We start from the raw sequence: 27,919 nt of genomic DNA, 5'->3' as shown, positions 1-27,919 counted from the left end.
CAATCTTCAATAGGTCTGTTTGAGTCTAAAAATTAAGTCATCAGTGAACAACTGAAGTTGTCACTTATTGGATAACATATATTGAAGAAACTTACAGTAAAGCTTAAGACACAATGTGAACAATTGTTGTATTTCTTTTAAGAGGAGCAAATATATTCCACGAAAGTGAGTAATTTAATATAAGGCTATTCCAAAAATCAATCATTTAATGCTTTCTAAAACCTTCACCCCCACTTTCTCCTACCTCTTTGACAATCTCTTTTAAAATATGCATTTAGAGACAAATTAACTAAATTCAAAACAAAGTATAAAAAGCAACTAGTATTTTTTTCCCCTCACTATTACATATCTAAGTAATCTGTATCTAAGTGCAGTAACTGCTTAGGACTCCAAGCGCCGCTGTTCACTTACTGGGAGAGAATTGTAACCGGAAGGCCATCTGATGTTCCGTGCTCACACATCACAAAGACTGGCAGCTCCCAAAACCAACTGCTGGGCTGCAGAGAAATTCAGTCCTAAATTTAGGGCTTCCCTAAATTTTCTGTAACATTAAGATCTCCACGACTTCCCCAAAAAGGTAAACAAGACACATATGCCCCGGGAATATTCTGAAAGGATCCTGTAGCGAAAGAACAATGGCGATTCCAAAGAATCACCAAGGACGTGGCGAGCTGGTCCTGCTGTGCACACTCCTGGCGATATTGTGGGAGCTCGGGACAGCACTGATTAGCTACTCAGTTCCAGAAGAGGTGGACAAAGGCACCTTGGTGGGCAACATCTCCAAGGACCTGAGACTGGAACCCTGGGAACTGGCAGATCGCGGAGTCCGAATTGTCTCCAGAGGTAGGACGCAGCTTTTCTCTCTGAATCCACAAAGCGGCAGCCTAATCACTGCGGGCAGAATAGACCGGGAGGAGCTCTGCGCCCAGAGCGCACGGTGTCTTGTAAATATTAACATCCTCGTTGAGGATGGAGGAGAACTCTTTGGGGTAGAAATAGAAATAACTGATATTAACGATAATAACCCAAAATTCCATGTTGACGATCTGGAAGTAAAAATTAATGAAATCGCTGCTCCTGGAGCTCGGTACCCACTCCCAGAAGCCATTGACCCGGATGTGGGCGTGAACTCCCTGCAGAGCTACCAGCTCAGCCCCAGTCACCACTTCTCCCTGGACGTGCAAACGCGAGACGATGGAACCTTAAACCCGGAGCTGGTGCTGGAGCACACTCTGGACCGAGAGGAAGAGGCTGTTCACCACCTGGTCCTCACCGCCTCGGATGGCGGCGACCCACGTCGCTCTAGCACAGTGCGCATCCAGGTGACAGTGCTGGATACAAACGACAATGCCCCAGTGTTTGCTCAACCGATTTACAGAGCCAAAGTCCTTGAGAACGTGCCACCAGGCACCCTATTGCTTACAGTAAGAGCTAGCGACCCGGATGAGGGAGCCAACGGAAAAGTGGCATATAAATTCCGGAAAATCAATGAAAAACAATCTCCCATATTCCAGCTTAATGAAAATACTGGGGAGATATTTGTAGCAAAAAGTCTAGATTATGAAGAATGTTCATTTTATGAAATGGAAATACAGGCTGAAGATGTGGGAGCACTTCTCGGGAGGACCAAAGTGCTAATTATGGTGGAGGATGTAAATGATAATAGACCCGAAGTGATCATCACGTCTTTGTTTAACCCAGTATTGGAAAATTCTCTTCCTGGTACGGTAATTGCCTTCTTGAATGTGCATGACCAAGACTCTGGAAAGAATGGGCAAGTTGTTTGTTACACACATGATAATTTACCTTTTAAATTAGAAAAGTCAATAGATAATTATTATAGATTGGTTACGTGGAAATATTTGGACCGAGAAAAAGAGTCTACTTACAATATCACAGTGACAGCATCAGACCTAGGATCCCCACCTCTGTCTACTGAAACTTATATCACCCTGACTGTGGCAGACACCAACGACAATGCACCCATTTTCCCTCATGCCTCCTACTCAGCTTATATTCCAGAGAACAATCTGAAAGGAGCCTCTATTTTCTCATTGACTGCACATGACCCTGACAGCCAGGAAAATGCACAGGTCACTTATTCTGTGACTGAAGACACCATCCAGGGAGCACCCTTGTCCTCCTATGTCTCCATCAACTCCAACACTGGTGTCCTGTATGCATTGCGCTCCTTTGATTATGAGCAGATCCAAGACTTGCAGTTACTGGTAATTGCCAGTGACAGTGGAGACCCATCACTTAGCAGCAATGTGTCACTAAGCCTATATGTGCTAGACCAGAATGACAACGTGCCTGAGATCCTGTACCCAACCCTCCCCACTGATGGCTCCACTGGTGTGGAGCTGGCTCCCCGCTCAGCAGAGCCTGGATATCTGGTGACCAAAGTGGTGGCAGTGGACAGAGACTCAGGACAGAATGCCTGGCTGTCCTACCGCCTGCTCAAGGCCAGTGAGCCAGGACTCTTCTCAGTGGGGCTGCACACTGGTGAGGTGCGCACAGCAAGAGTCCTGCTGGATAGAGATGCATTCAAGCAGAGTCTCATAGTAACTGTCCAGGACCATGGCCAGCCTCCCCTCTCAGCCACAGTCACACTTACTGTGGCAGTGGCCAACAGCATCCCTGAAGTCTTGGCAGACTTGAGCAGCATCAGGACGCCTGGGGTCTCAGATGATTCAGACCTCACACTCCACCTGGTGGTGGCAGTGGCTGTTGTCTCCTGTGTCTTCCTTGCTTTTGTCATTGTGCTGCTGGCACTCAGACTTCAGCGTTGGCAAAAGTCTCGAATGCTCCAGGCCTCTGGAGGTGGACTGACAGGTGTGCACCCCTCACAATTTGTGGGCATTGATGGGACACAAGCTTTTCTTCACACCTATTCCCACAAGGTCTCCCTCACTGCAGGCTCTCAAACAAGCCATGTTATCTTTCCTCAGCCTAACTATGCAGATATGCTCATTAGCCAAGAGAGCTATGAGAAAAATGATTCTTTGTTAACATCCATAGATTTTCATGAGTGTAAAGATGAAGTTGCTCAGGTGAGTTCAGTTCTTTTTTTACTTTTATATTTCAAAAGAATTTTATTTTATCTAAATGTATGCATTTTGAGATGTTTTGAAGATGGTTGAAGGTAATTTTTAAGGCATGCCACCAAGTTTGGGGTATGTGGTGATATTACAAAATTGAACTCTGAGGCTTGGATATGGATTAGTGGTAGAGTATTTGTCTAGCCTCTATGAGGCCTCAGGTTCTTCATTCCCAACATCACACACACACACACACACACACACACACACACACACAATTGAACTTGAATGTCATAGGTTGTTTCATTTGCTTTCAATTGTTCAACCTTCATTTGCTTTCAATTGTTCAATCTTTTTATTCCTTTCACTATATTACTCCTATTATCACTCATTCAGTTAAGAATTAGTTAGCCACCTACACACAGTTAATATATTCTAAGATATATTATATATAATGATTGTCTTTAGCCTATACCTAGACTCTTGAATATTTATTCACTTTAAATATCTTTTGAACTCTGATTCTGCATCTGGGCCCATCAAAGCTTTACTACTTCTTACTGTATTTAAAACATAAACACATCTGACAGGGTAGATCTTGGTGGGAGGTAAGACTGATTCATAAATGTTAAGTGTTTGGTAATAGTCACCCTTTCCTGAGTCTATACCAATGGAAATATGGAATCTAAAGCCTGGGATGAGCCTTTTCCAAAAGTGAAAGAACTAAAAGTGAAAGCATCAAAATCAAATCTGAAATAAAACATTCCTTTAAACTATAGAGAGTGGATTTTGTAAAATATAGAAGAACATATTTCAATAGAGTTCCAAAGAGCTTTTTAGGTTGTATTTCCATATAAAATGATGGAAATTTTTAAAAATTTTAAAAACAAAAGTTTCTTGTACACAAATTAAAAATGATTCCATCTGGACTAAACATCTTCTATATTCCTTCTTATAGCATCCAAAAAAAAAAAAAAAACACCTATGCCCTGATTTGATCAAAAGATGTAGATGTGATGAATCTTTTTTTTTTTTTTTTTTGAAGTGCTGGAGATTAAACCAGATCCTTGTACATGCTACAAAAGAGCTCTACATCCCCAGCCCAAGATAAATCTTTTGTTATTGTTATTTAAAAAGCTATTTTCCTATGGTTATGCAGCGTTCCATCCTGTGTCACATATATATCAAGGTGGGAGTTAACTTCCTACTCTCTGTAGCATCTGGGTCCACAGTGATTTCATGAGACAACTATATTACTGACATTTTGCAATTTAATAGAGGGTAAGGAAAGTTGTCCTTATAGAAAAAAAAACCTTTGCTTTCCTTAAAGATGTTGTTTTAAAACATTGAACAAAGGGAGTAAAAGGTTAGAAAAATGTCACTAATTTCAGTAAATTTATGTAAATAAACTTACCATGAATTAAATTTCTCCAATTCTGAAATAATTACTTTAGTATAATGCAGGTACATAGATAGGGAAATAATGCAGTCTGTTAGAATATCCCTTTGTGACTTTATAATGCAGAATAGTTCCCTCAGTAAATTTTAATAATGAATTAATGGCCCATCCAAGTGGTGCATGCCTGCAATCCCAGTTGCTCAGGAGGCTGAGGCAAAAGGCCTGCAAGTTTGAGGCCAGCCTCGGCAAATTAGTAAGACTTTGTCTCAAAATAAAAAATAAAAATAGGGGTGGGGTCGTGGCTCAGAGGTAGAGTGCTCACCTAGCATGTGTGAGGAACTGGGTTTGATCCTTAGCATCACATAAAAATAAAATAGAGATTGTGTCCACCTATAATTAAAAAATAAATGTTTAAAAAATAAAAATAGCTGGATGTAGCTCAGTGATAGAGGATCCCTGAGTTTAATCTCTAGTGCCCCCAAAACAAATGAATCACAACTTTGCAAAATTAGTTTTCAAAAGTATTGCTATTCCTGAATATATATATATATATATATATATATATATATATATATATATATATATATATTATGAAACAGTACCAATTGCCTAAAATGGAGAATCATGGGAATCGATGCAAGAAGAAAAAAAATAGTTTCAACATATTATAGCTACAAAAGAAAAATGAATTTGTAAAATCAGTAGACTTTAAAGTCTGAGGGCAAGATCCCTGCCTTATTCATTATTGTATTGTAACTCACAAGGGCAATACTTGGCTTTAGATAAGAATTCAATATATGTGGAATGATCTAAGAATGGAGATATACAATGTGCTGCTTCCAACCATTTGAAAACAAGAGGAAAGATACTTGAAAGAGGGCTTTACAATATGTGGTAAATATATTGACATAAATGGCTGGGGTTGTGGCTCAGTGGTAGAGCGCCTGCCTAGCACGTGTGGGTTAGATCCTCGGCACCACATAAAAATAAATAAACAAAATAAAAATATTATATGTGTGTATACGTATATATACATAAAAAATGGCTTATTTAGACAGACTACTGGTTAAACTGAAACAGCACAGGCTGCAGTTTCACCCTGTGGACTCTGGGCGCCGCTGTTGTCCAAAGAGGAGAGCTTGGAGCTCACCATCTCCTCGCGCAACCGCAGCGCGCTTTCCAGAGCAGCTCTATGTGACTCTTCAGTGCCAGCCATTACACCGCTACTTCCCACGGAAAAAGAAGAGTATTTTTTTCTGGACTGGATCTGGAACTAAGTCCTTTCGGAGCTCCGAATATCTGCAATACGGAGATCATTCGTACTCCAGAGTCTCCTGACTGGTGAGCAAGCAGAGGGGAGCAAGAGGGATGGGGAGCGGCGCTGCGGAGAGGGGCCAGACTCACAGGCGGCCAGTGCTCCTTCCCTTCCTACTGTCTTTGTTCTGCCGGGCGCTCTCTGAGCAGATCCGCTACAGGATTCCCGAGGAAATGCCCATGGGCTCGGTAGTGGGAAACCTCGCCAAGGACCTAGGGTTCCGTGTCCTGGAGTTACCGACTCGAAAACTGCGTATCAGTTCAGAGAAGTCTTACTTCACTGTGAGCTCAGAGACAGGGGAACTGCTTGTGAGCGGCAGGCTAGACAGGGAGCAGATATGCGGGAGGCAGCCAGTTTGTGCTCTGGATTTTGAGGCTGTTGCTGAAAATCCATTGAACTTTTACCACGTGAGTGTGGAGATCGAGGACATTAATGATCACGCGCCAAAATTTGCGCATGTTTTCTTTGATCTGCAAATAAGTGAGTCTGCTCAGCCAGGCACACGATTTATATTAGAAGTAGCAGAAGATGCAGATATTGCATTAAACTCTCTACAGAATTATAAACTCTCTCCAAGTCCTAATTTCTCACTGATAAATAAAGAGAAACAAGATGGTAGTAAATACCCGGAAATGATATTGGAGAAAACCTTAGACCGGGAACAACAGAGTTTCCATCGTTTAATCCTGACTGCCTTGGACGGTGGAAATCCACCCCTAAGTGGCACCACTGAACTACGGATTCAGGTCACTGATGCCAATGACAATCCCCCTGTATTCAACCAAGAAGTGTACAGAGTCAGCCTTCGGGAAAATGTGCCTCCAGGCACCGCTGTACTGCAAGTGTCAGCCATCGACCAGGATGAGGGAATCAACTCAGAAATTACTTATTCTTTCTACAGAACTGGGCAAGTCTTTAGTATAAATTCAAAGAGTGGGGAAATTACGACTCAAAAGGTACTGGATTTTGAAGACACTAAAGAATATTCTCTCTTAGTAGAAGGGCGGGATGGTGGAGGACTGGTCTCACAATGTACTGTTGAAATTAACATTCAAGATGAAAATGACAATAGCCCAGAAGTTACATTTCATTCTCTGCTTGAAATGATTTTAGAAAATGCAGTACCTGGAACACTAATTGCTTTGATCAAAATCCATGACCAAGATTCTGGGGAAAATGGGGAGGTTAATTGTCGATTAGAAGGTGAAGTCCCATTTAAAATAATCTCTTCATCTAAAAATTCTTATAAGTTGGTAACGGACAGGAACTTGGACCGAGAGCTGACCCCGGAGTACAATGTCACCATCACTGCCATTGACAGGGGCAAACCGCCCCTTTCCTCCAGCATATTGGTCACTTTAAACATTGGAGACGTCAATGATAATGCTCCAATTTTCCACCAGGCCTCCTATGTAGTCTATGTAGCAGAAAACAACCCTCCTGGAGCCTCCATCGCTCAAGTCAGCGCCTCCGACCCAGACCTGGGGCCCAACGGCCAAGTCTCCTACTCCATCGCGGCCAGCGACCTGGAGCCTCGGGCACTGTTATCCTACGTGTCTGTGAGCGAACAGAGCGGCGTGATGTTCGCACAGCGAGCCTTCGACCACGAGCAGCTTCGATCCTTTGAGCTGATTCTGCAGGCTAGTGACCATGGTTCGCCCGCGCTCAGCGCCAACGTGAGCCTGCGCGTGTTGGTAGGCGACCGCAACGACAACGCGCCGCGGGTGCTCTACCCCGCGCTGGCGCCCGATGGCTCAGCGCTCTTCGACACTGTGCCGCGCGCCGCGGAGCCCGGCTACCTGGTCACCAAGGTGGTGGCGGTGGACGCTGACTCTGGACACAATGCCTGGTTGTCCTACCACGTGCTGCAGGCCAGCGACCCCGGACTCTTCAGCCTGGGGCTACGCACTGGCGAGGTGCGCACTGCTCGCGCCTTGGGCGAAAGGGACACAGCCCGCCAGCGCCTGGTGGTCGCTGTGCGTGATGGTGGCCAGCCGCCTCTTTCGGCCACCGCCACGCTGCATCTGGTCTTCGCGGACAGCCTGCAGGAGGCACTGCCAGACCTCAGTGACCGCCCTGTGCCCCCTGACCCGCAGGCGGAGCTACAGTTCTACCTGGTGGTGGCCTTGGCCTTGATCTCAGTGCTCTTCCTCCTGGCAGTGATTTTGGCTATTGCCCTGCGCCTGAGGCACTCCTCCAGCAATGAGGCTTGGGGCTGCTTTCAACCTGGAATGTGCGCCAAGCCTGGACCTGTGATTCAGCCCAACTACAGTGAGGGAACTCTGCCTTATTCCTATAATCTCTGCGTTGCACATACGGGAAAGACAGAGTTTAATTTCCTACAAAGTAATGATCCACTGAGTTCAGGACAAAACATACTCTGTAGTGAGTCACCAGGAACTTTGTTTCCACTTTGTAATTCCAGTGAGTCAACTTGCCATCCTGAAGCTCTAGCACCGGTGAGTTCCATTTAAGTTTTTAAAACTTTTCATCATCCATCCATTTTCTGTATTAACATGGAAATACTGTATATTTTCAGATCTATTGAGTTGTCTTTGGAAGTTATAATTTCTGCTCCTCAAAGAAATTGTGAAGAATTGAATTATGGGTGGTTGAGTTATGAGTGCTTATAAAATATAATACAGATTCCAGGGAATATTAAAAGGTTACAGGATTTACAAAGTATGAGAGTGAGCTCTTAATAATTTGGCAAAAAGATTGGACATAGTTTCTCACTTCTGTCAAAGCTAATAATGTTTACCCATTGATTGTCATCCTTTAGCATATATTTAAATATTATGTAAATATGAAATTTAGAGTAGAAAATCATTTAATTCATTCTTTTTTTCTAAATTTTTTTAGTTGTAGATGGACACAACATCTTTATTTTATTTATTTATTTATTTGTTTGTTTATTTATTTATGTGGTGCTGGGGATCAAACCCAGTGCCTCATGCCTGCGAGGCAATTGCTGTACCTCTGAGCCACAACCACAGACCCTAATTCATTCTTTAAAGACACAGCTAATGATATCTTCCTTTGCCAAGTTTACTGAAAGATTCCATTCCTTTGTATTGTTTATTTCTCATGTCTAGTTCCTTTATATTTATGGTTCTTTGACTTCACATTAAATGCATGAAAAATGCTACATGTGTTTGTGTGTATGAAAGAGACTCACTTAAATCATAAGCTCCAAGTCATTAAATTCTTTCAGATTTTGTTGGATGCAAAATCCTAAGGAAAAAAAAATGTACTTCCTTGTTAGAGTACTTGCCTAGCATACATGAGGCCCTGGGTTTGATTCCCAGCACCACAAAAAGAAAAAGAAAAAAAAGTGTAATGTCTAGATGGAGGATGGAAATGGAAACTGGCTCTATCCTATGTGTTCGTTTGAATCTTCCAAATGCCATATCTGTATATGTATCATGTATTCACATAGAAAGCTAAACTTTTTTGAAATAGAAGAAAAGTTTGAATAATCGCAAAAATGTGGATCTTAAAAACCACAGTCCTGGGGCTGGGGATATGGCTCAAGCAGTAGCACGTTCGCCTGACATGCCTGCGGCTGGGGTTCGATCCTCAGCACCACATACAAAGATGTGCCCGCCGAAAACCTAAAAAATAAATATTTAAAAACACAATCCTATTAAACTTTAGCAATATTAGGGAAAAAATCTATAATTATTGCCTAGTGAAAATTATTTTTATGCTGGGTATGGTTTTTCATACCTGTGATCACAGGTAATCAGCAAGCTGAGCCATAGAATCACAAATACAAGGTCAACCTTAGCAACTTAGCACTATCTTGTCTCAAAATAACAAATAACCAGGGTAAATAAATGATTTGATATGAAAAAAATAAAAGGGGCTGGAGATGTAGCTCAGTGGTAAAAGCATCTCTGGGTTCAATCCTCAGTACCACCCCCCCCCCAAAAAAATGTTTTCATGACACAAGTTTTAGAAGAAGCTTTTCTTCAGGAACTTTACCATCAACCTAAATTAACTTTATAAAATAATTTCAATGTGATTAATCAGTTCATATATATTCATTCAATATAATGATATGATATACATCTATAAATAGATAACACAAGTTTAAAATTAAGAAAAATATGAATATATGAATGCCACAGTCTGGCTGGGCACAAATCACGAGCCACCACACAGCTTGTAGATTCAAACAGCAACTCTTTATTCCCGAACTCACACCAGCCGTCTACAATCACGTTCTGGGGAAATCCACGTTCTCTGCCCAAATCCACGTTCTCTGCCCAAATCCACCTCCACTGGGCTTCTATCTCCAAAATATACTGTCTGAATCCCGTGAGAACTCAAGGGGAACTCAGGCAGCAGGATACGCCCTATTCCCAGTAGGAATAATCTTAAACCTTAAACCTGGAACCTAAACTGGGAACGCCCTAAACACGATTATCTTAAAACCGGGAACACCCTAATCTGCCTTGGTCCTTGAGCAAGGTCACCTACATTCAATGTCACTGCAACATGTCAGCAACATGGGGTACGCTGGCAAGGAAATTGTCATACCTACTTGGCTAATGGCTCCCAGCATCTCCCCCCTTCTGATTAATTAAACAACAAGCAATGTGGCTTAAGGACCGTGCCTGGTAGGTTGTCCAATTCAACATATGGTTCTTACCCGTCATCGGAAAACTGACCTTTAGGCGTCAGCCTCCTGTCTTAGGTTGATACCACTGCAATTGGATCATACCTGTCACTGACTACCAGTCCAGCATAAGCCATTGGCCCCCAAATTTTAGACCATCACTAGCAGAAGGGAGGAGGATACAGAAATGCCACGACACCAAGCCAATTGACGGCTCCTTGGGAAAAAATTGCATCACTGGTGACACCATCAGCAAAGATATGTCAGCACTACCACAATTAACATGGGGTGCGCTGGCAAGGAAATAAAAATTGCATCACTAGTGACACCATCAGCAAAGATATGCCAGCATTACCACAATTCGCTGCACCAAACGATAGTTACATAGTCCAGGCAAGTTCTGCAAGCAGTTCAAAGCAGAGGAATCTATCAATATGTCCATTTCCTCCCAAAATCCGTTTCCTCCCAAAGTAAGTTGACTCTTTGATTGAGCATTACTTGTTGAGTTCTTCACCGGCACTGGGATGGAGATAGGAATTCTGGCAATGATGCTAAAGAGACATTATCCTGAAAAGAATTATTAAATATAATGAAAAGGAAAGGTGAAAGTAAACAAACAGATCTGTTAACCTACTTTAAAAACAATCCTTAACAGCCTTTTACCTAATTTAAACTAGTAAACAAACAGATCTGTTAACCACCTTTAAAAACAATCCTTAACAGCTGTTTACCTAATTTAAATTAAACCATTTAAATCACGTGAATAAAAATAATAATAATTCGGATCCATTTTTTCATGAGCGATCCTCATATAAGAAATATGGACATACGCACATACAGACATACAACACAAAACACAAGAGTGTACACAAACGTACAACACATAAGAAAATAGTAAAGGCCTTGTAGCTTTACCTAGGTGAAATCTCCATTGCAATGTTTAAAAACTCCACAGTCAAAAAATAAAACTGATCAGAAAAACATTAACCTAGGTTTGTATGAGCTCAAAAAATAAAAATAGAACCTTATGATGTGGAAAAAATGCAATAATAAAATAGCTATTGAAAAAAGCATCCTGGTTAATCACTGTCGCAGATGTAAGAATGGCCAAGCTGGAGTTCTGGATATCAGCTGTTATGGATTTGAGTCAAATCATCTTCTTTTCGATCTGTAGAGACTGGTTTAGTTAATCTCTCTGGAATCCAAATGGGCTGCTGTTCTCCCTGTGGAAAAACACAAACAGACCCCCGACTCCAGACAATCACTGGGTCAGGACCTTTCCATTGTCCTGTTAGAATATCTTTCCAAAGTACTTTAGGCTTATGTACATTTTTTGGATACATATGTCTTTCTGCAGCACTAAGTCCTGATGAATCCAAATTTAAAAAGTTTAGAGTAAAAAGCGTTATTTTAAGTTTATCTTTGGGGGATATATACCCCCTTCCAATTCCCTCTTTTTGCTTTAATAAGTATGTTTTAATAGTTTGATGAGCTCTTTCAACTATGCCTTGTCCCTGTGGATTGTATGGGATTCCTGTTATATGAGTAATACCAAATGATGAGCAAAATTGTTTAAAAGAGGTAGAGGTATAGCCAGGACCATTATCGGTTTTTAACTGTTTAGGAACGCCCACAGTGGCAAAATTTTGTAAGCAATGAGCTATAACATCTTTAGTTTTTTCTCCGGCATGAAGGGAGCCCATCAAAAATCCAGAAGAAGTATCAACTGTAACGTGTAAATATTTTAATTTTCCAAATTCTGGCAAGTGTGTGACGTCCATCTGCCAAATATGGTTAGGTATCAGTCCTCTAGGATTGACTCCAAGATTAACTTGTGGTAAAAATGTCACACAATTTTGACATTGTTTTATTATATGTCTGGCTGGTTCCTTAGTTATTTTAAAACGCTTTTGTAAAGTATTAGCATTAACATGAAACCTTTTATGAAAATTTGTAGCTTCTTCAAATGTAGAGAAAATATGTATGTCATGTGTAGTTTTATCTGCTAAATCATTGCCTAAACTAAGGGCTCCAGGCAATCCTGTATGTGCCCTAATGTGTCCTATGAAGAATGGATCTTTTCTGTCCCAGATTAGACTTTGTATAGTGGAAAACAAAGAGAAAACAGTAGAAGAAGGGGAAATCCTACCAGCATCTTCAAGAGATACTATAGCATTAACTACATACTGACTATCAGAAAATAAATTAAATACAGAATCTTTAAACATCAAAAAAGCTTGTAAAACTGCATTAAGCTCTACCTTTTGAGCTGATTGTTTCGGTACTAAAAATGTAAAAGTTCGATCTGGGGTAACTACTGCTGCTGTACCATTATTAGACCCATCAGTGAATATGCTCCCAGCATATGAACATATTTCCAAAGAGAACTACATATCATTACTTCTGCAGACTAACAGATATATAGAAAATAAATTAAGAATCATAAAAAATAAACTACAAGAATTTACATATCTATATTGTGTGTAGAATTCTACCAAAAACAAAGAAAGTTAGGTTGATACTAATATTTTTAAAAAGCTGGTGATTTTATACTTAATGAAATTTCATTCCATTTAATTTACAACTCAAATAACACAAATGGTAATGCTTTTCAAATGTGAATGCTAGAAACAATTTCAAAAGTCCAAAATCAAATGAGAAAAGAGAATTCTTAGACTATGATCAAATTTTGCATAGCTCGCGGTGCCCGGGGGCACACGCCTGCAGTCCTAGATACTCTGGAAGCTAAGGCAGCAGCATCGCATGAGCCTAAAAGGAATTCAAGACCAGTCTGAGCAATACGGCAAGAACATATCTCAAAAATAAAGGAATATTTTAAAGTTGAATATCTCGGTGTAGTAACGAGTTAGGACTCTGAGCGCCGCTGTTCGCCAACTTTGGAAACTCGGCTCCTTTCAGATCTTTACACAAAGCCCGCCTATCCCACAAACTGGCTCCCGAGCTGCAAGGAAACTCAATCTCTTATTTCGGGGCACTCCGGCATTCTCCTGAGGAAAAAGATCACCAGACGGTGGAGGAGGAAGAGAAGAATCTAATGCGTCAGTGTACACGGTAAGCATTCTGAGAGAATTCAGTAGCAAGGCAACAATGGCAGCTCCAACCAAACGCCAGCCTTGCAGAAGACTGGTCCTGCTGTGCGTGCTCCTGAGGACGCTGTGGGAGGCCAGGGCCAGTCAAATCCGCTACTCGGTGCCCGAGGAAAGAGAAAAGGGCTATAATGTGGGGAATATCTCCAAGGACTTGGGACTGGAAACCCGGGAGCTGGCAGATCGCGGAGTCCGAATTGTCTCCAGAGGTAGGACGCAGCTTTTCTCTTTGAATCCACAAAGCGGCAGCTTAATCACTGCGGGCAGGATAGACCGGGAGGAGCTCTGCGCCCAGAGCGCACGGTGTCTGGTGCACTTTAAAGTCTTGGTTGAGGACAGCGTAAAACTTTACGGAATAGAAATAGAAGTGCGTGATATCAACGACAATGCACCAAAATTTGAGGCTGAAAATCTGGAAGTAAAAATTAATGAAATCGCTGCTCCTGGAGCTCGGTACCCACTCCCAGAAGCCATTGACCCGGATGTGGGCGTGAACTCCCTGCAGAGCTACCAGCTCAGCCCCAGTCACCACTTCTCCCTGGACGTGCAAACGCGAGACGATGGAACCTTAAACCCGGAGCTGGTGCTGGAGCACACTCTGGACCGAGAGGAAGAGGCTGTTCACCACCTGGTCCTCACCGCCTCGGATGGCGGCGACCCACGTCGCTCTAGCACAGTGCGCATCCAGGTGACAGTGCTGGATACAAACGACAATGCCCCAGTGTTTGCTCAACCGATTTACAGAGCCAAAGTCCTTGAGAACGTGCCACCAGGCACACTATTGCTTACAGTAAGAGCTAGCGACCCGGATGAGGGAGCCAACGGAAAAGTGACATATAAATTCCGGAAAATCAATGAAAAACAATCTCCCATATTCCAGCTTAATGAAAATACTGGGGAAATATTTGTAGCAAAAAGTCTAGATTATGAAGAATGTTCATTTTATGAAATGGAAATACAGGCTGAAGATGGTGGTGGATTGAAAGGACGAACCAAAGTGCTAATTATGGTGGAAGATGTAAATGACAATAGACCCGAAGTGACCATTACATCTCTATTTAGTCCAGTGAGGGAAGATGCTCTTCAGGGAACAGTTATCGTTCTTTTCAATGCACATGACCAAGATTCTGGGAAGAATGGTCAGGTTTTCTGTTCCATCCAGGAGAATCTGCCTTTTAAATTAGAAAATTCAATAGAAGATTATTACAGGTTGTTGACAGCCCAAATTCTTGATAGAGAAAAAGCCTCTGAGTATAACATCACAGTGACAGCCACAGACAGAGGAATGCCACCCCTATCTACGGAAATTCACATCACCCTGTATGTGACTGATATCAACGACAATCCACCTGCCTTTTCTCAAGCCTCCTATTCTATCTACCTCCCGGAAAACAACCTCAGAGGCACCTCCATCTTCTCAGTAACTGCCCAAGACCCTGATAACAATGAAAATGCTAGGGTTACATACTCCTTGGTGGAGGATACCATCCAGGGAGCTCCTCTCTCTTCCTATGTATCCATTAACTCTGAAACTGGTGTGTTGTATGCACTGAGATCATTTGACTATGAGCAGTTTCGAAATCTTCAAATACAGGTAAGGGCAAGTGACAACGGGAACCCACCACTCAGCAGTAACGCATCACTGAGCCTTTTTGTGCTGGACCAGAATGATAATACCCCTGAGATCCTGTACCCCACCCTCCCCACTGATGGTTCCACTGGGGTAGAGCTGGCACCCCGCTCTGCAGAGCCTGGATACCTTGTGACCAAGGTGGTAGCAGTGGACAGAGACTCAGGACAGAATGCTTGGCTGTCTTACCACCTGCTCAAAGCTAGTGAGGCAGGGCTCTTCTCTGTGGGGCTGCACACAGGTGAGGTGCGTACAGCAAGGGCTCTTCTGGATAGAGATGCTATAAAGCAGAGCCTTGTGGTGGCTGTGCAGGACCATGGCCAGCCACCTCTCTCAGCCACTGTCACATTCACTGTGGCTGTGGCTGAGAGTATCCCCAATATCCTGGCTGACCTGGGCAGCATGGAGATCCCTGCAGATTCCAGAGATTCTGACCTCACGCTCTACCTGGTCGTGGCAGTGGCTGCTGTCTCCTGCCTCTTCCTCACCTTTGTCCTTATTCTGCTGGGGCTCAAGTTTCGGCGATGGCATTCCTTGCATCTGCTACAGGCTGAAAATGGTGGGTTGACTGGTCTGCCCACCTCACACTTTGTGGGCGTGGAGGGGGTGCAGGCTTTCCTGCAGACCTGTTCCCAGGAGTTTTCTCTTACAGCTGACTCTAGAAAGAGCCACATTATCTTTCCCCAACCCAACTATGCAGACATGCTCATCAGCCAGGAGAGCTGTGAGAAAAAGGAGACTTTGGGCCATTCACTTGATTCCAAGTTTCCTATAGAAGACACTCCTTTGGTTCCCGTGAGTTGGATTTTTTTTCTTTACTGTCTGTAACTACTTTCTCATTATCTGTTCTTATTTGAGGTAGCACAGATTGATATTAATGTTTCTCACCCTTTATATTTTCACTGAGCATGATTTTACCCAAACATATAAAGGAGGCATTAATTGGTTGCATCATTGATGTAATTTTCACTTTTTCAAAATAATTAACCTAGTATCAAAGAAACCGTTCTTCATGGGGCAGCTGTCATTGTCCTGCACAGGTGTTGGCTATTGAGGTGATGTTGCTTGATTGTTTATAATAGTTCACTACTAATTCTCTAGCTGGATTTCTCTTCCTGAAATTTATTAAGTATTTTTATCTCCAGTGTCCCCATTGTGAAAACCTTATCCCTAAAACCATTTCTACTGTGATACTATGTTGTAAGGGTAAATTAATAAGAAAGCAAATGCCTTTTTCTTAGAGGAAACAGCTGAAATCCCAGGTTCACTGCTTCCACTCTTCTTTTTCTATGATGGGAAACCACCCCCATTGAGCTGTTGTTTTTTAGATCATAAGTGTGTAGAGAATGTATTTAAAGATATTTTCTGAGGAAGGTCCAAACTTCTTTTATTTATTTCCAAACCAAAACAAAGCATTTTTTTATTCCTTTAATGATGAAAATCGTGTCATCCTCTATTCTATATACTCAAATAATTTTTAATGCTACAGTGTCAAATTATGAAGAGTAGTTTGACACTCTTCTTTTCTATAGTATATTCTTGCTCAAGAGAAGTTTCTAAAACTGAACAGAGTGAAATGATCAAGTAAAAGGAATTAAAATGTATTCTTCCGCTCTATCTAACTTCTGTCTTAATTCTCCAAACTTTAAGACTAGAAGTGAACCTGAATAGGGGATATAAGTTAGAAAAATATTTCAGAAAATGCTAGGGAGATTCTAGAAATATTTTACTGGGTTTTAGCTATAAGGAAAATAACATTATTTAGTATAATTTTAAACATAATGTCAACTTTCAAGTAGTAAATCACATTCAGGAGACTATTTGAAAATGAGCTTTGAAATGGACTCAAGATTCTATTCTAAATATGATCCGTAAATACATAGATAACTGCTACTATTTCTATGGAATTAGAGAACCATTTTTGTCTCTGTAATGAATTTTTCAAATTTCTATTGTTTCCTAAGAAGAAAGTAACTAATATGCTAGAAATCCATAACAACATACAGACATTTTAATTATTTCACTTTTTTTCTTCACCTACTAAAGAAAAGTAAAACATCATTCAGGTCATATTTTTAACCATGGAATAGGAAAATCATCCCCTTAACTTTCTATCTGATAGGCCACAAAGCAACTCTTAGCTAATAAAAAAAGATATTGACATAATTCCTTGCATCTTATCACATCATAATGGAATGAAATTAGAAATCAACACAACAAAATCCTACAGAAACTATATAAACCCATGGAAATTGAATAATACACTTTTGAATGATGAATGAATGATAGAAGAAATCAAGTGAGAAATTAAATTTCTATCTGGGGGTAGCCTTGATACCAAGTGCTCATCAATATTTTAAAATGTGTGTTGACAGGTGTGGTGGTACAGGCCTGTAATCCTACGATTTAGGAGTCTGAGGCAGAAAGATCACAAATTCAAGACCAGCCTCAGCAACTTAGTGAGATGTATCTCAAAATAAAAAACAAAAGGGGCTGGGATGTAGCTCTGTGGTAGAGCACCCCTGGATTCAATCCTTGTTATAAAAAATAAAGAAATAAAATGCATATTTACTTGGAAAAATACAATAACAGATATTAATATATATCATGGTAGGTAACTACTCATCTGTGCTACAAATATGTCACCTGCCTTGTAAAACAGAAGATAAGGCTCACCAGATAGAAAATGCTGAATTCTAGTTTTCTTAAACTAGACTAGTTACTTAAACTAGACTAGTTTTGTTGAAGTAGACTAGTTTTCTTGCACTAGATTAATTTCCTTATGATTTATTTCCATCTATAATTTAGTAACAGCTTGTAGAACATAATAGGCGGAAAGATAACAATTCGCAAATATAATGCCTCATCTAGAAGAAATGACGTCTAGAAGAAATGCTAATTGAAATGACGTTTGGGATTTACTTTAGAGTAATTGGGGAGTGAAGTATATATTTACAAAAGATTGGCCTCAATGTTAATCTTTGTTGAAACTGGATGATAGGTATATATGAAAGTCCACAATATAATACATAATACTACCTGTTGTATAAGTTTGAAAGTATTCGGAATAAATTGATTTAAAACACTAAATATGTAAGTATACAATGTAATACCGAGGTGAGACTAAATTTTGCGGCTAATATATAGCTGAATTTTCAAAAAGAAACATTTTGGAAATAAAGAATTCAAAAGAAGACAGTCTGAAGTTCCAAATGCAGCCTCTGGGCGCCGCTGTCGGCCAGTGCAGAGCAAGCTCCAACGCCCGGGATCCCTCAGTCTCTTGCCTGGGATTTCCTGCGCAGCCACCAACACACAGAAGCAACCCCTCTCACTCCTGGAGAATACACGCACAGATTCCCATCCCCGAAACTGGGCTCCGCCTGTCCTGGACCGAATCCTCTTCCAGCGTGGTCGATAACTTTCTCTCCCAACTGCGAAGTGGGGGATCCAGTGAAAAAACACCCGAGCAAGCGAGTGAGTGATGGGAGGGAGCTGCGCGCAGAGGCGACGCGCCGGCCGCGGGCAGGTACTGTTTCCCTGGCTGTTGCCTTTGTTCTGTTCGGCGTTCGGAGAGCCAATCCGCTATTCCATTCCCGAGGAGCTGGCCAAGGGCTCGGTGGTGGGGAACCTCGCCAAGGATCTGGGGCTCAGTGTCCTGGATGTGTCAGCTCGGAAGCTGCGAGTTAGCGCAGAGAAGCTGCACTTCAATGTAGACGCGCAGAGTGGGGACTTGCTTGTGAAGGACCGAATAGACCGGGAGCAGATATGCAAAGAGAGGAGAAGATGTGAGCTGCAGTTGGAAGCTGTGGTGGAAAATCCTTTAAATATTTTCCATGTCGTTGTGATGATTGAGGATATTAATGACCATGCTCCTCAATTCGATAAAAAGAAAATAGACTTAGAAATTTCTGAGTCTGTATCCACTGGTGCACGGATATCCCTTGACCCTGCCACTGACCCCGATATAAACTTTAACTCAATTAAAGATTATCAGATAAACCCTAATCCTTATTTCTCATTAATAGTTAGAGTTAATTCTGATGGTGGCAAATATCCAGAATTATCCCTGGAGAAACTCCTAGACAGGGAAGAGCAGAGGTCACATCGCTTGATATTGACTGCCTTGGATGGAGGAGACCCGCCACGAAGTGCCACCGCTCAAATAGAAATCTTTGTAAAGGACACTAATGATAATCCCCCAGTATTCAGCAAAGATGAATATAGAATCAGTCTTAGTGAAAATCTGCCCCCAGGGTCTCCCGTGTTGCAAGTGACAGCCACTGATGCGGATGAAGGGGTAAATGCAGAAATAAACTACCACTTCCGGAGCACCGCCCAGAGCACAAGACACATGTTCTCATTGGATGAGAAAACAGGTATGATTAAGAATAACCAATCACTGGATTTTGAAGATGTAGAAAGATACACCATGGAAGTGGAAGCAAAGGACATTGGTGGCCTTTCTACCCAGTGTAAAGTAATCATAGAAATCCTAGATGAAAACGACAACAGTCCAGAAATTATCATCACTTCTCTGTCTGATCAGATTTTGGAGGATTCTCCTCCAGGAATGGTTATTGCCCTTTTCAAAACACGGGACCGGGATATTGGAAGAAATGGAGAAGTCACATGTGATATAGAAAGAGACCTTCCTTTCAAGATCGATTCTTCTTCTAATAACTATTACAAGCTGGTGACTGATGGAGTCCTAGATCGAGAGCAGGACCCAGAATACAATATCACCATCATCGCCACCGATGGGGGCAAGCCGCCCCTTTCTTCAAGTGTAAATATCACCCTGCACATCATTGACGTCAACGACAACGTTCCGGTTTTCCAGCAGGCGTCTTACGTGGTTCACGTGGCTGAGAACAACCCGCCAGGAGCCTCAATAGCTCAAGTCAGGGCCTCAGATCCCGACTTAGGTCCCAACGGCCAAGTCTCCTACTCCATCGCAGCCAGCGACCTGGAGCCTCGGGCATTGTTATCCTACGTGTCTGTGAGCGAACAGAGCGGCGTGGTGTTCGCGCAGCGAGCCTTCGACCACGAGCAGCTGCGTTCCTTTGAGCTGATTCTGCAGGCTAGTGACCATGGTTCGCCCGCGCTCAGCGCCAACGTGAGCCTGCGCGTGTTGGTAGGCGACCGCAACGACAACGCGCCGCGGGTGCTCTACCCCGCGCTGGCGCCCGATGGCTCAGCGCTCTTCGACACTGTGCCGCGCGCCGCGGAGCCCGGCTACCTGATCACCAAGGTGGTGGCGGTGGACGCTGACTCTGGACACAATGCCTGGTTATCCTACCACGTGCTGCAGGCCGGCGATCCCGGACTCTTCAGCCTGGGGCTGCGCACTGGCGAGGTGCGCACTGCTCGCGCCTTGGGCGACAAGGACGCGGCCCGCCAGCGCCTGGTGGTCGCTGTGCGTGATGGTGGCCAGCCGCCTCTTTCGGCCACCGCCACGCTGCATCTGGTCTTCGCGGACAGCCTGCAGGAGGCACTGCCAGACCTCAGTGACCGCCCTGTGCCCCCTGACCCCCAGGCGGAGCTACAGTTCTACCTGGTGGTGGCCTTGGCCTTGATCTCAGTGCTCTTCCTTCTGGCTGTGATTCTGGCCATCGCCCTGCGCCTGCGATCTTCTTTCAGTCCAACTGAGTGGGGTTGTTTTCAGCAAGGTCTCTGCTCCAAGTCCGAACCTAGAGTTCCCTTCAACTACAGCGAAGGAACTTTGCCTTATTCCTACAATCTGTGTGTTGCGCATATGGGAACGACAGAGTTTAATTTCCTAAAAAGTACTGCACCCTTGCATTCCACCCAAGATGTAGATGGCGGTAATTCCCCTGGGGCCTTAATTCCAGTTCCTATTGAGGATAATTTGACTTCACATCCTGAGACTCTAACACCGGTGAGTTTCACATTTGTGTCTTTAATATCGTAGTTTTTCATTTTCACATCTAGGATCATATTTGAAAAATCTCTAGCTTATATCATCTTATCGTCTCTGTTTACCTTTTGACAATTATATCTTTTAAGACTTATTTGGTTTATAAGTCCCTCTATCATATATATATCTCCCCATACTGGAGATAATCTCGTAGAACTCTGATTAGCAAACAGAAGCAGTACTCTTGGCTTGTAACCAAATAAATAACCCATCTACACAAATTTGCTACTATTTTTTTTAAATAGTGACAGCTAACATTTTTTTTTAAAGAGAGAGGGAGAGAGAGAGAATTTTTTAATATTTATTTTTTAGTTTTCGGCGGACACAACATCTTTGTTTGCATGTGGTGCTGAGGATCGAACCCGGGCCGCACGCATGCCAGGCGAGCGCGCTACCGCTTGAGCCACATCCCCAGCCCCGAATTTGCTACTATTTAAAAGTAAATTTTTCCATATTCTGTAATGTTTCAATGCTTGAAAATATTCAGGTATACATCAAATTTTAGAACAGGTGTTGTTTTTCTGGAACCATTTATTGCAAATAATCTTGTAGGTGACTATTGATGTCTCTCTTCATTTATTCTAATATTTTTCCAACTGTAAGCATCTGAGGGACAATAGCCAGCAGATAACTGAACTCTCTAAAATTATATGCAAAGTTATAAATGTCTTCATTTTTCTTGGGAGGACATTCAAAGCTTTGTTCATATTTCCAAGATTTCTATGGCCCCCCAAAACTTAATACTATCATAGAGGGATATTTCTCTTCTACTTTTGGTCCTGCTGTATTTCTTCCATAATTATGGCCTTTAACTTTTCTTGGAGCCCAAATTGTACTCTTTCTCAATCTCTTTTTTCTTACATTGCAAAATAAAGAAATTTCCAAGGAAGAGCTGGGCATGATGAGGAATGCTTGAAATCCTAGCCAATCAGGAGGATCACAAATCTGAGGTCAGCCTGGGCAACTTAAAATTGATGATGATGATGATAATAATAATAATAATGGGCTGGGAATGTAGCTCAGGGGTGAAGTTCCCTTCAGTTCAATCCCCAATACTGAAAAAGAATGAGAAGGAAAAAAGAAGGAAAAGAAAAAGAATACATAGAAAGAAGTTTCTAAGAAAGCAAATGAAATGCTATTATTACCTTTTGGTCTCAGTCTCTGTCTCTGAATTAAGAACTTTGAGGGGGGGGGGAGACAAAATCTATTCTGAAGAGGTCCATACTTGGGGATGTAGTAACAAATAACATAAATATCTTTAAGCAACTTGTTTTCTGTATGAAAGAAGTGAGTCACTAAGTTCTTCACATTTGAGGAAAAAAACTGCTGCTGGGTTTGGGGGCATGCACAATTGAAAATATATGAACCACTTTCTTTGGGGTTCCATATGAACTGCCTAAGAGAAGAAATTATTTATACTAACACCAATGCCATTATGAAACGGATCATTTAGGGTAAATATTTATTTGTTAAAAACCTACACAGAGGGCTGGGATTGTGACTCAGTGCTAAAGTGCATGTGTGAGGCACTGGGCTCGATACTGAGCACCACATATAAACAAATGAATAAAATAAAGGTTCATCAACATCTAAAAAATAAAAATAAATAAATAAATAAAAATTTAAAAATCCTATATCAGAGCTGGGCATGTTGACTCACGTCTGTAACTCCAGTGATTCGGGAGGCTTATGTAAAAGGATTGCAAGTTTAAAGAGAGTCTGAGCAACTTAGGAAGACCCTGTCTCAAAATAAAATAAAGAGGACTGGAGGTATGGCTCAGTGGTTGAGACTCTCTGAGTTAAATCGAGAGAGAGAGAGAGAGAGAGAGAGAGAGAGAGAGAGAGAGAGAAGAAGAAGAAGAAGAAGAAGAGGAGGAGGAGGAGGAGGAGGAGGAGGAGGAGGAGGAGGAGGAAGGAAGAAGAAGAAGAAGAAGAAGAAGAAGAAGAAGAAGAAGAAGAAGAAGAAGAAGAAGAAGAAGAAGAAGAAGAAGAAGGGAAGAAAGAGAAACAAGGAGAATTTTTGGCAACCTCACACAGTCTTAAGCTAAACAAATTAACTAAATCTAAAATTTAAAAAATAACTTTCAAAGTCAATTATCTCACAAGAAGTATAATAGTCTTTATATGCATGTGTACTAAACATAATTGAACCATTTAAGTCACAACTTCAAGTAAAATTGTAAGATTTTTCTGAATGTAACTGATTTCATAAGACATTAAAAAGCATTATTTACATTTTGAAGTGGGTATATACCTTACATTTTTTAAAGTGGGATAATGTGTTGCAACTATATATTAGCCAAACATCGTATAATATGCTATAGTATTTTCATTCCACTTTATCTCACCCCCATTAAGAAACCTGTAAATAGAGATTGATTAAAGATATAAGCGGAGCAGAAATAGAGCACTTGTCTAGTATGTATATCCTGTGTTCGAGTCCATGGGCGGGGTGGGGGGCAGCGGGAAATGATACCAACAGAAAAACCAAAGAATAAAAGAATCAATATATCCAACAGAGATACAGTAGCGTTTGCTAATATGTACACTAGTGGGTGCAGTAAATTCTTAGGACTCTGAGCGCCGCTGTTCACCTACTTGGAGAGAATCACAGCAAGCACTCAGTCGGTATTCTCACATCTCCAACTGCACAAAGCCCCACAATTCCTACAAACTGGCTCCTGGGCTGCAACAGAAACTCACTCCGGAATTTAAGGTGCGCAGGCTACAGAGAATCCCTGCCGTCACAGAAAGAACAAGGAACCAGTTGAAATATACAGAGGGTCCCGGGAGGACTTAAGGAGAATTTCGTAACCAGACAACAATGGCTGCTGTGAGGAAGCTCTCCGACCACACCAAGCTGGTCCTCCTCTGCCTTTACCTGCAGATGCCCTGGGAGTCCGGAGCCCGGCAGATCCGCTATTCCGTTCCTGAGGAGTTAGAGAAAGGCTCTTTCGTGGGTAACATCTCCAAGGACCTGGGACTGGAGCCCCGGGAGCTAGCGGAGCGCGGAGTCCGCATCGTCTCCAGAGGTAGGACGCAGCTTTTCTCTTTGAACCCGCGAAGCGGCAGCTTGGTCACCGCAGGCAGGATAGACCGGGAGGAGCTCTGTGCCCAGAGCGCACGGTGTTTGGTGAATTTTAACATCCTTTTGGAAGATAGGGTGAAACTTTTCGGGATAGAAATAGAAGTAACGGATATCAATGATAATGCCCCAAAATTCCAAGCAGAAAATCTGGACGTAAAGATTAATGAAAACGTCGCTCCAGGAATGCGTTTTCCTCTCCCGGAAGCTATTGATCCGGATGTGGGCGTGAACTCACTGCAGAGTTACCAGCTCAACCCCAATAAGCATTTCTCACTAGGAGTTCAGAGTCGTGCCAATGGCGTCAAGTACCCAGAGCTGGTGCTGGAGCACGCCCTAGATCGAGAAGAAGAGGCCATTCACCATATGGTTCTCACTGCTTCTGACGGAGGTAACCCTCTCAGATCAGGCACTGTCCTCGTCACTGTGACTGTATTTGATGCAAATGACAACGCACCGGTATTCACTTTGCCAGAGTATCGATTAAATGTTCCAGAGAATTTGCCTGTAGGCACTCAGTTGCTAAGGGTCACCGCCACTGACAAGGATGAAGGAGCCAATGGAGAAGTAACCTATTCCTTTCGAAAATTACCTGACATACAATTGTCGAAATTCCAACTAAACAAAAATACTGGGGAAATTAAAATATCTGAAATTTTAGATTATGAAGAAACAAGCTTCTATGAAATAGAAGTACAGGCAGAAGATGGAGGAGCATATATTGCAACTGCAAAAGTGTTGATTACCATAGAAGATATAAATGACAACAGTCCAGAGGTGACCATCACATCTCTGTTTAGTCCAGTGACTGAAGATTCACCTCTAGGAACTGTCATAGCCCTTTTAAACGTGCATGATTTAGATTCTGGGCAGAATGGAGAGGTAACCTGTTCCATCTCAAGTAATCTACCATTTAAGTTAGAAAAGTCTATTGACAGTTATTACAGATTGGTGACACACCGAGCCCTTGACAGGGAACAGGTATCCTTTTACAACATCACAGTAACAGCCACAGATGGTGGGAGTCCACCTCTGTCAACTGAAACTCACTTTACCCTGCAAGTGGCAGATATCAACGACAACCCACCAACCTTCTCTCACATTTCCTACTTTACCTATATCCCAGAGAACAACCCTAGGGGTGCCTCCATCTTTTCAGTGACAGCCCTTGATCCAGACAGCAAAGAGAATGCCCAGGTCATTTACTCTCTGACTGAAGACACCATCCAAGGGGCACCACTATCCTCCTTTGTATCTATTAATTCAGACACTGGCATCCTGTATGCACTACAATCCTTTGACTATGAGCAATTTCGTGAGCTGAAGATGCAAGTGATTGCCAGTGACAGTGGGAACCCACCACTCAGCAGCAATGTGTCTCTGAGCCTATTCGTGCTGGACATGAATGACAATACTCCTGAGATCCTGTACCCTACCCTTCCCACTGATGGCTCCACTGGTGTAGAGCTGGCACCCCGCTCTGCAGAGCCTGGATACCTAGTGACCAAAGTGGTGGCAGTGGACAGAGACTCAGGACAGAATGCCTGGCTGTCCTACCGCCTGCTCAAGGCCAGTGAGCCAGGGCTTTTTGTGGTGGGGCTGCATACTGGTGAGGTGCGCACAGCAAGGGCCCTGCTAGACAGAGATGCTCTCAAGCAGAGCCTTGTGGTGGTTGTGCAGGACCATGGCCAGCCACCACTCTCATCCACCATCACCCTCACTGTGGCTGTAGCTGACAGCATTCCAGATGTTTTGGCTGACTTAAGCAGCCTTGAACCCCCACATGACCATGATGCTTCAGGCCTTACTCTCTACCTGGTGGTGGCCTTAGCTGCTGTCTCCTGTCTTTTTCTCACCTTCATCATCCTGCTGCTGGCACTCAGACTTTGGCGTTGGCACAAGTCTCACCTGCTCCAGACGGCAGGTGGAGGGTTAGCAGGTGTGCATACCTCTCACTTTGTGGATGTGGATGGGGTGCGCACTTTCCTGCAGACCTATTCCCATGAGGTCTCCCTGACTGCAGACTCACGGAAGAGCCACATTATCTTTCCCCAGCCCAACTATGCAGACACGCTTATCAGCCAGGAGAGCTGTGAGAAAAAGGATCCTTTGTCTTTGTTAGATGATTCAAAGTTTCCTATAGAAGATACTCCTTTGGTTCCAGTGAGTTCTATTTTTACTTTTGCTTTCCTTTAAGCAATTATGATTGGTTTTACCTTTAGGTTTTCAGTACAGTGATGTAAAATTTAAATCTTTATTTTTAATTACTTTTCTCTCAGATTCAGTGACACTGGTCTCTTGCTAAAACATTAAAAGTAGAATTTGATGAGTAAGACTCATCAGCAAAGACTCAAAGTGTCATAAGTTTGTTATGATTAGCTTTGCAGGAACTTAAATTTTATAGTGTTGTTGAGTATAATACTGAACATTTCTAAGACAGACTTCTATACAAAATGCTTTTCAATTTGTGTGTTTTCCTCAGTGGACAGAAGCTGAAAACCTGGCTCTTTAGACAACTCAAGCTCTTGATTTGTATGCAGGTCTGGTAAAAATAGGTAAATGTCAGAAACAAATGCATTACCCTAACTGGAAACACAAGCCAAGCCCAAGGTTATTCAGCATTGTTCTTCTCAGGGAGAAGGACAATGTGCCTTTGCAATTATGTTTTCCAAACTATACTTGTAGTAACAGTTATAGTTGAATACAGTCCTTAAAGATTTAAAGTTTTCTTAATATTCAGTTAAAATTCATAACAATGTGTGTTTAGGTTTTTCCAACTAAAATCAAACCTGTTAAGACTTTGGCATCTTTTTGCATTTGATTCTCTAATTTCATGTTGCTGTGTGGAAGATATACCTCTTAATTTGACTCTCCTTACTCAAGAGGGATTCTAAAGAGTCTATAGTGGGTTAAATAGAGAAGATTTGTGGTTCTATTCTCTTTTCTTTTTAAAATTAGACATCCCAATCATTAAGGGTAAAACTAAATATGGTTTGAGGAGAGATAAATTTGTACATGTTCCCAAGAACAGGAGTAAAAGCTATGTTGACAAGGGTATTTCATTAACAAGGTAGGACTTGTTAATGTAGAGGAAGTTAAACATACCTGAAACTCTGAAACAAATTCAGAGTCAAAATAAGAGTAAAGAAAGAAATGTCATTTTTTTTCAGGATACCAGAAAATAAGCAAAGAAGTACACAAAATTCTTCCAAACAAATGATCAGTGGATGAATTAATTAGCACATTTAAATCAGTGATATAAACTGGGTGTGATAATACATGCCTCTAATCCCAGTGACTCCGGAGATTGAGGGATAAAGATCACAAGTTCAAGGCCAGCCTCAGCAATTTAGTGAGACCCTAAGCAACTTAGTATCTATCTCAAAAATAAATAAATGAATAGGACTGGGATGTAGCTCAGGGTATAGCACTCCTGGTTTCAACCCCAACTATAAAACAAAACAAAGATAATGATGTATTTTGTTTACTCTCTTTAATTACTAATACTCTGCTAACTTGATGTCATAAAAATCAGAATGTTCTAAAATGTCTCAACTATTTATGAGACCATGACTTTTTTGTGTCAATCAGCATTTGGTTAATTATAGGTCTGTGGGAAGCTGAGCACACTCTCTAGGGTAATAATTATTAACTGTGAAATCATTGAAACTATTAAGTTTCTGTCCATGGGAGTCAAATTACTATGCATCCATCTAAGTAATTCTACCATTTTGAAAAAATACAGGTTGAAAATACATTTTTGACATTGTATCTATTATA

At 42.0% G+C, this 27,919-nt stretch overlaps 3 protein-coding genes across 12 annotated transcripts in view; all 3 read left to right on the top strand.

Annotated features, from left to right (window-relative positions):
* Positions 1-27,919, top strand: part of LOC114086611 (protocadherin gamma-C3) — a 166,738-nt gene that overhangs the window by 54,954 nt on the left and 83,865 nt on the right. The window contains exon 1 of one of the 10 annotated variants that reach the window (XM_071612300.1): positions 5,642-8,214. The exons of 7 other annotated variants lie outside the window; for them this stretch is intronic. In XM_071612300.1, coding sequence (XP_071468401.1) covers positions 5,809-8,214 — 2,406 coding nt within the window. In that variant the 5' untranslated portion in view covers positions 5,642-5,808. Of the gene's footprint in view, positions 1-5,641; positions 8,215-18,342; positions 21,016-23,647; positions 26,303-27,919 lie in introns of those variants that run through there. 2 more of the 10 variants (XM_071612298.1, XM_027927944.2) reach the window with 2 other exon arrangements.
* Positions 636-5,717, top strand: LOC114084230 (protocadherin gamma-A8-like). Its single transcript, XM_027925375.2, has 2 exons — positions 636-3,053; positions 5,526-5,717. The coding sequence occupies exons 1-2, from the start codon at positions 636-638 to the stop codon at positions 5,715-5,717; spliced, it is 2,610 nt and encodes an 869-aa protein (XP_027781176.2).
* LOC114084232 (protocadherin gamma-A9-like) lies at positions 13,297-16,004 on the top strand. The gene has a single exon (XM_027925377.2). The coding sequence runs from the start codon at positions 13,488-13,490 to the stop codon at positions 15,942-15,944; it is 2,457 nt and encodes an 818-aa protein (XP_027781178.2). The 5' UTR covers positions 13,297-13,487; the 3' UTR covers positions 15,945-16,004.

Source organism: Marmota flaviventris, chromosome 5 (genome assembly GCF_047511675.1).
Source record: "Marmota flaviventris isolate mMarFla1 chromosome 5, mMarFla1.hap1, whole genome shotgun sequence".
NCBI classification, from domain to species: domain Eukaryota; kingdom Metazoa; phylum Chordata; class Mammalia; order Rodentia; family Sciuridae; genus Marmota; species Marmota flaviventris.
Note: the sequence above shows the minus strand (reverse complement) of the source record. Positions and strands in the feature narration are given on the sequence as shown.